The 12,995-nt window shown below is 42.2% G+C and overlaps 1 protein-coding gene across 7 annotated transcripts in view; it reads right to left on the reverse strand.

The window, feature by feature from the left end:
• The window catches only part of mocos (molybdenum cofactor sulfurase), a 464,568-nt gene that overhangs the window by 86,784 nt on the left and 364,789 nt on the right, over nt 1-12,995 (reverse strand). For all 7 annotated transcript variants that reach the window (XR_011593368.1, XM_070881150.1, XM_070881149.1 and 4 more), the window contains one exon: nt 1,939-2,063. Coding sequence is in view for 6 of the 7 variants with exons in the window: in XM_070881150.1 (XP_070737251.1) it covers nt 1,939-2,063 (125 nt within the window). In the remaining variant the exon portion in view is untranslated. The remainder of the gene's footprint in view (nt 1-1,938; nt 2,064-12,995) is intronic.

Genomic DNA, 12,995 nt, shown 5'->3' on the forward strand with positions numbered 1-12,995 from the left:
GCCGTGACCTGGTAATCGCAGGCATGTATTGCACGTTGAGAGATGGCACACACATCTCCAGTTGTAGCCTGAAACGATCTCGAGGCATAGAAAGAAAGTGCAGCTGTTACCTTCACTTCAACAGACAAGGCAGTTGTCCTTCTGCTTCTGGGCTGCAAATCTGCTCTCACCATATCACAGATCTCAGTGACAACTTCTCTGCGAAAACGCAGCCTTTTCACACAATCAGCCTCACTCATGTCCAGGTACGAGCGCCTGGTTCGATATTGTCGATGTGGGTAAGGTCTCCTGCCCATCAACCTATGGGCTACGACGTTCCTGGTGCGGTGAGCTCTAATCAATTCTCTCCTATGCAGTGAATTAATGGCGAACCATTGCATAATATGTGGTGTTGACAAAACAGCACCCATTCTGCAAATTTAAATATAAAACTGTCGATGTGGCTGCCTCTCCCTGTCCAAATGGCCTCAGTCCCCCTCACAGCTCGAAGGCTGCTGCTGTATCTTTGGCTGCCGGCCAGCCACTGACGCCGCCCCTAAAGCGTGGCCGAATGGCCTCAAGAACCTTAATGAGCTGCGTGTGTCCTGTGTTCATTCTTCGGCTCCCGGCCAGCCACTGACGCCGCTGCAATCCCATGGCCGAATGGCCTCAAGAACCTTAATGAGCTGCGTATGTCCTGCGTTGATTCTTCGGCTCCCGGCCAGCCACTGATGCCGCTGCAATCCCATGGCCGAATGGCCTCAAGTCCGTCTGGGTGCTGCATCTTCGCGGGGAATGAAGGCCTGCCTCAAGCACCGCAGCTCAGCTCGAAGGCTGCTTGCTGCCTGCCGCTGCCGTCGAGACATTGACGCCACACCGCTGTCTGAAAGACCTGCCTGAAGCACTTTCACACAGGTCGGAACATGGTTTATTTAATCTTTTCTTTGCTTATAAATTTTTATTCAGGTTGGATTTATTTGTATAATATTTGTATAAGTATAACTAAGGATTGATTGTAGAATTTAATGACTTCCCTTCCCCCCCTCCCCCCCCTCACCTCGTTCCCTACGCCTAATTTGTAACCTGCGCCTGATTTTTTAAAGTGTAGACAACGTTTTTTCAAGCGTACAAAAATCTTCACTTACTCCATTCTAAGTTAGTTTGGAGTACGTTTTCACTGTGGAAACTTTGAAATCAGGCATCAGTGGCCGGACACGCCCCCTTTTGAAAAAAAAATTCTGTTCCAAAGTGAAACTGTTCTACCTGACTAGAACTGCAGAAAACTAAATGTGGAGAATTCCGATTTCTAAGATCAGGAGCAAATCATGTGGAAACTTGGGGCCTTGGTTTCTAGGAGAGTCTGGGCCAGGATTGACCTAAACTTTCCTCTTGGGGCCCCCATGACCACTTCTACTTCTGGCCTCACAGGAAAAGTAAAATCTTACCTTTTAGGACCTTTCCACGACCTGATCCTCTTTTGACCTACTTCAACCTGGCGGGAAAGTCACAGCAGCTTCCCCGCTCAGAACGATTTAAAATTGCAGTCAATGCCCAATGATCTCATTGGACCTCATCTGCACATTTAGACCCGCCGGTTTCAAGTGAGTGTGTTTGTCACCTCATCTTCTGAAGGGGTGACCTGTATCTCTGCGAAGCAGACGGGAAATCGACTGGTAAGTCACCTGTCCGGTTTCTGCCAGACAGGTAGGGTTAAAATACTCAATCCAAATCGGTGAAATGTTTTAAAACATGCTCCTTTCCCTAAAATAAATCAAATCAAGCTGTAAAATCCAAGTTCATATTTTCCTCAGAGCACAGATAAATAAAACTCTGATTCCTTTCAACCTGTGGCATCGAGTTACGTGAGGTACTTAGCGCATAATGTAAATGTGACTTCAATGTTTGACATAGTTGGCCTTAGCAAATGTCACTTTTTCAATTAACATTTGGCTGTTTTACCTTGTGTGTGCTGCTTTTTCAAGACTCTCTGAAAACCAGAACTCTGTCTGATCAGACAACTCTGCCGTCCAAGAAATGTGGAGATCCATCCTGCAACCTTTTCCCCACAGTTAAATCCTTTCACTCTGCATTAAAAAAGATACATATTATTAATTTTATGAAGATACGAATAGATGAAAAAGGCCTGGCTGATCCAACCTGTCCCATACCCACCCCACCAGAAGCCATGTAATCTACTGGTAAAGCCAAAAAAACAGGTAGGTATGTAGCCTGTCATGTTACCCTCTTTTCTGTCTTTCTTGGGCTATTTCCTGCTGTTGAAAGGTGGATTGTTCTCATGTCACAGAAATTCCACCATTGGCTGGCTACCAGGAGATGCATGGTCCAGTGAAGACCTATTTCCCCTCACTTCTTCTGTTCCTAGCCTGTGCTCTGTTTGATGAATTCAGTAACGTAGGGGATTGAACTTACATTCTGTCGGTCCATACACTGTGAGTAGGCACTTCAAGAACCGGCATCACCTTATAATGTCTTGTTATGTCCTCAGCTCTTATTGTGATAGATTTTGGGAAGTTAAAGTACCTTTACCAAGAATAGATGAAATGATCCTCACTGCAGACACCTAAAATAGTTTATTAACTTAAATGGTGGTTTTGTTTCTGGTTACTTCTTCGATGATATTTTAATTCTAATATTTATGTCCTTTATCCCACGTCATTCCGGTGGCCCCAAATTTCCATGGGAATTCCACTGGTGTCCACCAGAAAATGGAAAGGACTCAGATATGCCGGGTCCGTGATGTTACTGGGAATTTCTGGGTGGCCATTTAAGGGGTGGGACCTCCATCCAGCCTGTTACAAAGTAAATAACATAAAAGGATAACCCTGTGAGTGGAGCAGTGGGAGAATGCTGGGAGTTCACACTTCCCCAGCTCAGTCAGGAGCCAGCACAGGGCTGGGGACCAGCATGCTGAGTGAGATCAGGCCTCTTAGCCTCCAGATGTGAGCACCACTAGGTGGGACCAGGGCAGAGAAGTGACCTTGATAAGCATTTGAATTAAGTAAATTATTTATGTGAGCTTCATGCAGATCAACTGTTGCAAGATGAACGAAGATTGGGCAATTTGAAAAAAAGTCAGGATCACAGGGAGGTTGGGGTCTGGAAGATGATGGCCTGACCAAGCCACCCCCACCGCCTCCCAAAGTTGGCTAGGCAAAGGTGAGCATCCAATGACCTCATGCAAACTAGGTGCTCTCCCATTGACTCCAAAATGGTTATGGTATTGGACTAGCAATCCAGAGGGCGTGAGTTCAAATCTCATTCTGGCAAATTATGAAATTGAATTGAGTAAATCTAGTGATGTGTGAGCTGACATCAGATATAATTGCCATGAAAGGTGCTGGATTGTTGTAAAAACCCAACAGGTTCACTAATGTGCTTCAGGGAACAAAACCTGCCATCCCTACCCTGTCTGGCCTAAATGTGATTCCAGACCCACACTACATACTCAGGGCAGCTAGGAATGGACAATTAATGCAGCTGTGCCAGCATCTCTAACATCCTGAGATTTAAAATATAAAATAACCCAGGGAAGGGCTTTTGGCCAACTAGTTTCCAGTGATAATATTCACCCTTAGTGTTACATAGAATTGCATTGAAACTTTAACATAGAAACAAACTGGTGCAATAGGTCCATGTTGGTGGTTATTTTCCACACAGCATTAGTTCTAATTCCATGTGCCTGCCATGTTCCCATATCCCTTTATCCTCCTTACCTTCAACCACCTATCGAACCTATCTTTAAATGCTAACATTTGCTCTGCTTCAATCACTAACTTTTGTAGTGCATTCCACAGCCTCATAACCCTCTGTGTAATAATGTTTCTTCTGATCTCTGTCCTAAATCTCTTACATTTAATCTTATAGCGACATCTCCTTGTTCTAGATCGCTCAACAATCTGTTTCTATTTATCCTGTCCCATCCCTTCAAAATTTTAAACACCTCTGTCACACCACTCTTAGCGAATGAAAACATGGTTTCGTAATTTCAGGCAGGAGCTTTCTGTGCCAAAAAGAAATCCCATTGGAAATGTACATGATATTCAAAATGGGCAGATATTCAGCATGATGGACCTTTGCGCAAGTTTCTGATCTGTAAAAGCTACTTTGTGCCTCGACATTGGGTGTTACTAATTGGAAAATCTAGACTAGGAAACAAAATGATGCAGAAAAATAATAAAAATTACATTATATCTAACTCAATTTTCACACTTTAAAAAATTTTTTTTCACCATAAGCAACATCAGTACTTTTAAGATTTCTTTCACTCCAATGTCTTGTGCCCCTGAATATATTGCTGTTGTAGAGCTGCCATGGGGAATATTCCTTCTGTCGGAAGGTGGCAGTGTTGATTGAAGTCATCATCAAAGCTCTTAATATTTCCATGTTTTTTAGAATGGATACATTATTTTACACTGTAATTAAGATACTTTCAACAAATTGTCCATGATTCATTCAATAATGTTAACTACTTGCTTCTGAGTCACAAGCATGTATTCTATCACTTATTTGCCGAAAATAATGTTCTTAAAATCACACTGAAGATCATGCCAGAACACAGTAAGAACCAAGAAAAGAAAAAATGGAGCAAGTCTTTGTTTGTAACAAGTTGAAGGGAGGACAAAGGAAGGCTTTCACTCAAATTCAGATTCTTCATCATTCTGTGTCAGAGCTGTCAAAAGGGGTTTGAGAGGATCTAGACAAAATTACAATTTAACATTCAACGAAAGACAAATAATTAATGGGCAGCCTTGGTGTCCGAGATCAACAATAAGCTCAAAGGCACATTATTGTGTAGGTTCTATTGCACAATGTTATCAAGGATTCCTTTATTTGGATTTTGAAAAAGAACATTTCCCAAATGTATTCCCTCTTCAATAATTTTTCTCCCCTTTCTTCCTCTCCTGAAACTATTGATTTCTAAATGAGGGTTGGTTCCTTGTAAATCACAAAGTCTCCAGTACTTTGTGTACACTAATTACTATGTCAATATCATAGCCAAACCCAATCCTGCCCTCAGCCAATGTCAGGACACATGCAATTCCAGCAGGGTTGCTGGTTAACCATCAGGAGCAGGAACTCTGGCTCATCTTCCCCTTTCTAAACGACAAATTTCTTTGTAATGCCTCACCCATCAGTCCAAGAAAGATCAGGGCATACCATCCTGCTTTATGTGGATAAACTCACTGAGCCATCAGGGATCCATGAATCTTCAATAAGAACATGCTGTTTGGATTCAAAGAGATGGCTTGACTATAAAATAGGGCCTCAAAGTTGAAAACTGAGTGCTTTCTGGTAATGCAAAGCCTGTATAATACACTCTCATGCCATGATTATTTTACAAAGCCAAGTTGGAAAGTGGCTCCAAAAATTCAACGATTTTCCCTGCTGATGGTGGAAGTGCCCCATTTAGGCCATGGGGCGCTTTAATCAACATGAAGAATAAAAACATTGCATTTAAACATGAAAGAATCATGACTGATGCCAGCATATCTCTCTGCTTCCTGTTTCTTTCCTGGTCATCCTTCAAATGATTTTTTGCAACTAACTTGAACAGTTATTTTTTAAATCTTTTTTCTTCATTCTTTTTAGATTTACAGTAAGATGACCAATCTCTCAAAAAGGACCCATAGAAAATGCTTGAAGGGCAGCTGGGGAGGAGGCTGCAAGTGGATAGGTGGGAACTATGTTGATTTACTATCGGAGGTTTCGGTGTGGAGCCTCCACACTTTCCTCCTCCTTTGGAGGAAAGTCAGGATGAGCCAGAACATAGATGTCTCCACAGATTACTGTCAAGTTGCTTCATTATTAGCCAAAAAGAACAGCAGGAATGGTGCTGCTTTATTTTCTTTCCTCTTAACTGCTAATATTAAAGGTTTTGTCTTGTGGGGAAGGTGAGCAAAATACTGAACTGGAACAATTATAATACCAGTTTAGAATGGCCGAAGCAGCCACCATTGTTCTGTAGTCGGAATAGCGTAAACAAAGATGTCAGTGAAAATCAAAGGTATCAAAAACTTTTCAAAGCGATATCGTGCTATCTTTGTAATGTTTTATTGCACTTACAATTTCTGAAAACTGCAGTACAAGGTTACGGTTTGCACCATGTAGCATATTAGTACTGAGGGCAGATTGATCCATTTTGTTGAACTGATTCTAAATGTCCTGCTTTCACATCAGCAATTTTAAAACAAATGGCTTATGCATTAAATGCTTTTAGTTTAATATGCTGGCAAGGAGTGCCAAAGTGTAAGTGTATTAATGCTGATTCTAGTTTTTTTTAAAGGAAGCTGGGTTGAGTGTGGAAGATCACAGAAAGTAAATGGCAGTATGAAAGGAGACCCACAAATATTGTAAAAGGTGAACTGATGTAGGAAGAGACAGCAATTTAGTGGCTAAGATGAAATATATCTCAGAAGGCAGAAAACAATAGAAAAAAAACTTTGTCGTGCATAAAATCAGTTTTTCTATTTCAATGCACATTTTATACACCCTGCTGGAGTGATCTGGCACTGAATCATATTCTTGGGGAAAAAAGTAATGAGGAACAACCTCGCCTTTAACTGGTCTGTAATGGGGTAGAAATTCTGACATCCCAGGCCCGTACGAAGTTTCTACGGACCCGGGAAGGCATCAGAAAAGCTGGTTTTCAGCGTGCAATGCGCATGCGCTGAAAATCGGCTTTTCCGATCTGTCAAGTTGGAGCTTGATAGTTCGTAGACATCTCGGGTGCGAGGACATTTGCATGGGCAAAATTGCGGGATTTATGCATATCTTGCCCAGCAAATGTCCTCAAAACTCTTGCGCCTGAAAAAGCAGGTACATAGCCTACTTTTACAGGCGTAAGAGTTTAAAAACCTATAAAAAACATGATTAAAATAAAATTTTAAAAAACGTATTTATGTTAAAACCCTGCCCACTCAGGTAATGTTATTTTAGACCCTAATTTTTTTTTTTAAATTGGCAATTTTTTTTCTTTAAAAAACATGTATAACAACTTTAATTTCTATTAGTGTATTGTGTGAGGTGTTTTTTAAATGTTTTACGTAGTGTTTGTGCGTTTTGGGGTTTTTCTCATTCATAGTAATAGGAGATTCGTAACTTACGAATCTCCTATTACTATGAATGAGAAAATACTTACCTGTGATTGGGTGTCCAGGCCCATGTGACTCCTGCGCATGTCCCTTCGAGCACGCACTGCGATGCGCAGGGAGAGGAGGCCTGTGGACCGGGATCTCGAGCTGGCGCAGCAGCTTCAGATAGGTGCGCATTTTTTCTCTACAATCTAGTCGAACGCCCGTGGGAAGGAGAAAGTGGAATTTCTGGCCCAATATAATGGCATAGTGACAGTGGAAGAGTTCTCCAAGTGATCACTTCCCACTCCCACCTTTCATAGAAGGCAAGCTCGTTCCCTGAGGCTTCAGTTTGTCTTTTTCTCCCCAGTTTGGGCAAAATGTTTCATGTATCTCATCTGTTAGATTACTGTGACAAAAGGTAAGCACGTCTATGGTACAATTTTTCTATAGCACCGTTAACATAGAGTAACATCCTAAAGTGCTTCCCAGAACTGTAGTAAAAAATGGACACGAAGCAAAGGAAAGATTAAGAAAGATGACGTAAAGCTTGTAAAAGCGGTGAGTTTCAAAGAGAGATAGATTGTTTATTGGATTCTTGCTTGCTGGTAACAGAATACATGGAGCTAAAATGAGCTCTCCTTACAGAATTGGCCTAGTTTGGCTGATGCAGAATTGGCCTAGAAATGGGTAATTTTCTGGTTGGCAAACGGTAACTAGTGGTGTGCTACAGGGATCGGTGCTGAGGCCTCAACTATTTACAATCCTTATTAATGACTTGAATGAAGGGACCGAGAGTAATGCAGCCAAGTTTGCTGATGGTACAAAGATGGCTGGGAAAGTAAGTTATGAGGAGGACACAAAGAATCTGCAAAGGGATATAGACAGGCTAAGTGAGTGGGCAAACATTTGGAAGATGGTGTATAATGTGGCAAAGTGTGAGGTTATCCACTTTGGCAGGAAAAAGAAAAAAGAAAATTATTATTTAAATGGAGAGATTACAAAATGCTGCAGTACAGAGGGACTCGAGGGTCCTTGTGCATGAAACACAAAAAGTTAGTATGCAGGTAAGCAAGTAATCAGGAAGGCAAATGGAATGTCGGCCTTTATTGCAAGGGGGATAGAGTATAAAAGCAGAGAAGTCCTGCTACAACTGTACAGGGTATTTGTGAGACCTAGAGTACTGCATACAGTTTTGGTCTCCTTATTTAAGGAGGGATATACTTGCATTGTAGGCAGTTCAGAGAAGGTTCACTAGGTCGATTCCTGAGATGAAGGGGTTGACTTATGAAGAAAGGTTGAACAGGTTGGGCCTATACTCATTGGAGTTTAGAAGGAGAGCTGATCTTATTGAAACATATAAGATACTGAGGAGGGCTTAACAAGGTGGATGCAGAGAGAATGTTTCCACTCGTAGGGGAATCTAGAACTAGGGGGCATAGTTTAAGAATAAGGGGTCGCCCATTTGGAACTGAGATTAGGAGGAATTTCTTCTCTCAGAGGATCCTAAATCTGTGGAATTCTTTGCCCCAGAGAGCTGTGGAGGCTGGGTCATTGAATATATTTAAGATGGAGATACAGATTTTTGAACAATAAGGGAGTGAAGGATTATGGAGAGCGGGCAGGGAAGTGGAGCTGAGCCCAAGTTCAGATCAGCCATGATCTTATTGGCCTACTCCTGCTCCTATTTCTTATGTTCTTATGTACATTCACATTGGTTACTCTGATACCATACCAAAAGAAAAGGCTTGCACAAGTGCAAGGAAAATTGGAAATCCAGCAGACTGGGAGAGCTATAAAAAGCAATAAAGTGTTATAAAGACAATAACATGAGGTGCAAAAAGGGTGTATGGGGGAAAAAAACTTGAAAGGAATATCAAAGCTAATGGTAAACATTTTAATAAATATATAAAGAGAAAGAGTGTTAAAAGGAAATGTGGGCCCATTAAAGACAGAAGTCAGTGATACTAGAATGGATAATAAGGAAATGGCAGATTTGCTAAATTAATACTTTGTATCCATTTTCACAGGAGAGGAAAAGGACAAAATCCCAGCAGTACAAGGGAACCCAAAAAATAAGGCAAGAGGAGAAACGTATTGGATTTAATATAAGTAAGAAAATGGTATTAGAGAAAACAATGGGATTTAAAGTAAAGAAATCTCCTGATGTCCACCTGAGTATTAAAAGAAACAGGTGGGGAAATTGAAAACACATTTGTCATAATTTTCTAAAGCTCTTTAGATTCAGGAAATATGCCTTTGGATTGGACAATTGCATTATTTAGGAAAGGAGTGATGGAGAAACCAGTAACAGACCTGTCAGTTCAATGGCAGTTGTGGGGACGTTATTGGAACCTATCCTTGAGGACAGAGTGACTGAGCACTTGGGTGTGAGCTAATCAAAGAGTCAGCATGGACTTGTGATGGGTAAATCATGTCTGACTAATCTAGTTGAATGTTTTTGAGGAGGTCACTAACATGGTGGAATAGGGAAGTGTCTACGGATGTTGTCTATATGGAGTTCCAGAAGGCATTTGATAAGGTTTTCCACAAGAGATTATTAGCAAAAGTAAAAGCGAACGGAATTGGAGGTAATCTTGTGACATGGTTTGATAATTGTTTGGAAGGTAGGAGACAGAGTGTCAGGATAAAGGATATGTACTCTGATTGGCGGGATGTGATGTGATTTTCCCCAGTGATCTGTACTGGGGCTTCAGTTTTTCATCATATATATCATTGTCTTGGATGAAGGAACACAGAGTTGCATATCCAAGTCTGCAGATAACACGGTTAGGAGGCACAGTAAGTTGCATAGAGGGGAGCAGGAAGTTAGAAAGGGACATAGACAGATTAAGTGAGTGGGAAAAACTGTGGCAGAAGGAATTCAATATGAGGCAGTGTGAGGCCATCCACTTTGGATCCAAGAAAGACAAATTGGAATATTTTCTTAATGGCTAGAGAGTAGGAACTGTGGATGAGCAAAGGTATTTGAGTGTCCATGTACACAAATCACTAAAAGCTAGTGCACAAGTACAAAATGTAATCATAAAAGGCTAATGAAATGTTGGCTTTTATCTCAGGACGGTTGGAACACAAAGGGGAGGAAAGAAAAATAAAGATTTGAATTTACAACCTTAGGTTGTCCCAAAGCACAATACAGTCAATTACGTACATTTGAAGTGTAGTCACAGTTGTAATGAAGTGATGCTTCAGTTGTATAGACCCTTGGTCATACCCCTTCTGGAGTACTGTATTTCGTTTTGGGCACCGCATGTAATGAATGATATATTGCCTTGGAGGGGGTACGGCACAAATTTACCTAATGATACTACACAGCTGGCGGCCATTACTGCTGCTTCAGGCTTCTATCAAATCCTTCCATAGTTTTGAAAACTTCTATTCGACCCACCCTTTACGTTCCCTGTTCCAGTATTAAATGTCCCTATTTTACAAGTCTTTCTTCAGAACTATCATATAATTCTAGTGAATCTTCGCTATACCCTTTTCAAGGATGTATGGGTTGCCCATAACTGGTAATATATTAGCATGGATAGAAGAGTGGCTAACTAACAAAAAACAGAGTAGGGATAAATGGGTAATTTTCTGGTTGGCAAACAGTGACTAGTGGGGTGCCGCAGGGATAGGTCCTGGATCCTCAACTATTTACAATCTATATTAATAACTTGGATGAAGGGACCGAGTGTAATGGAGCCAAGTTTGCTGATGATACAAAGATAGTGGGAAAGCAAATTGTGAGGAGAACACAAAAAATCTGAAAAGGGATATAGACAGGCTAAGTGAGTGGGCAAAAATTTGGCAAATGGAGTATAATGTGGGAAAAGTGAGGTTATCCACTTTGGCAGAAATAATAAAAAAGAACATTATAAGTTAAATGGAGAAAAATTGCAAAGTGCTGCAGTACAGAGGGACCTGGGGTCCTTGTGCATGAAACACAAAAAGTTAGTATGCAGATACAGCAAGTAATCAGGAAGGCAAATAGAATGTTGGCCTTTATTGCAAGGGGGATAGAGTATAAAAGCAGAGAAGTCCTGCTACAACTCTACAGGGTATTGGTAAGGCCACACCTGGAGTACTGCGTACAGTTTTGGTCTCCCTATTTAAGCAAGGATATACTTGCATTGGAGGCTGTTGTAGAAGGTTGACTAGGTTGATTCCGGAGATGAGGGGGTTGACTTATGAGGATAGGTTGAGTAGGTTGGGCCTATACACATTAGAGTTGAGAAGAATGAGAGGTGATCTTATTGAAACATAAGATAATAAGGGGGCTCGACAAGATGGATACAGAGAGGATATTTCCACTCATAAGGGAAACTAAAACTAGGGGACATAGCCTTAAAATAAGGGGCCGCCCATTTAAAACTGAGATGAGGAGAAATTTCTTCTCTCAGAGGGTTGTAAATCTATGGAATTCTCTGCCCCAGAGAGCTGTGGAGGCTGGGTCATTGAATATATTTAAGGCAGAGATAGACAGATGTTTGTGCGATAAGGGAGTAAAGGGTTATGGGGAGCAGGCAGGGAAGTTCATGATCAGATCAGCCATGATCTTATTGAATGGCGGAGCAGGCTCGAGGGGCCAAATGGCCTACTCCTGCTCCTATTATGTTCTTATGTACACAAAATAAAACTATGGCCTAACCAATGTCTTATACAAATTACTTCCTTGATTTTGAATTCAATGGGGCCAAATTTGCTATTTGGGGTGGATAATTGGAATTATCTTGTGAATTTCTGCCCGATTCGATAGGGAGGATAATGGAGGAAGGTTGCCCTCTTTTTTCTCCAAAAATCATCGGGGCGGTGTTTGTGGTGGCAGAGGGGCAGAAACAAGCCAGAGCAGGGCAGAAGGCTTAGCAACGTCCTGCCTCTTCACTTAAAGGAGACGGATGCTGCGAGGCCGACTTGGCACCAAGTTGGCCACCAGGGAGGGCTTCATTCAGGCCGGTAGCCTGGCACCCAAAAGGGGGTGCCAGGCTGTCTGTTGGCGGCCGAGCCGAACCTGTGGCCACCATTGTCGGGCCGACTGCAGAATCGGCTGATAATTAAAATAAAATGCCGCCCTCCTCTTTAAGGGCGGATGCGCGGCCAAGCCACTGGCAGCTTCCCGCCGTGCAAAGCTGTCAGTGGCACCGACAAGCGGTCGATTGACTGTTTGAGGACAATGTCGCTTCCAGGGCGGGGACCAGGTGGTGCGCACTCTAATGACGTCATTATCACCGCTCGCACAGGAGCAGGGCGGATACCTTCTCCGCAACAAAAAATCACGAGGGCAATGTCCCAATTGTCAGAGAGTCCACCCCGACTGGGCGGAAACTCATTTCTGCCCCGTTACCGCCTCTTTGAGGAGGTAACTGATCTTAAAGGGCTCCATTTTCCCCAGTATTTGCGCCGTTCTTTTTGGAGTAGGCTGCTTTTTCTGGCCTAACTTAAAAATCCCCAGTTTCCTCAATCAATTTGCACCAATGTAACTCAGTTCGTTACATTTTATTTAGGTAAGTTTTTTTTTCTCAAAAAAGGGCGTTACCAGCCACCTGGGCCATTTAGGCAACTTTGTCCAGCTAATAGTTACTCCATTTCTACTTAGGCCAGTGTATGTGGTCTCTCGAGAAAACCCTTGTGGAGAGTTAAAGAAATCGGCGCAGGTAAGGAAATTGGCACAGGTAAGTGCAGCAGATGCCCAGACAGTAGCAGCAGGAAAGATAAGAGAGATGGGGAGAGAGAGATGGGGGAGGAAGAGAGAGGTGGGGGGACGGAGAGGGGGCGGGGGGGTATTGTATATACAAGCTCTCTGTTAATGACTCCACGAGGCAGGGGTATGACACTTGAACTGTACAGACTGTAGTTCTTTATTGCAGTTCCTAGAGTGAGGACACCAAGAGGTGAGCTCCCTTTTAAACTTGGTTACCT

Source organism: Pristiophorus japonicus, chromosome 5 (assembly GCF_044704955.1).
Source record: "Pristiophorus japonicus isolate sPriJap1 chromosome 5, sPriJap1.hap1, whole genome shotgun sequence".
Lineage (NCBI taxonomy): Eukaryota > Metazoa > Chordata > Chondrichthyes > Pristiophoridae > Pristiophorus > Pristiophorus japonicus.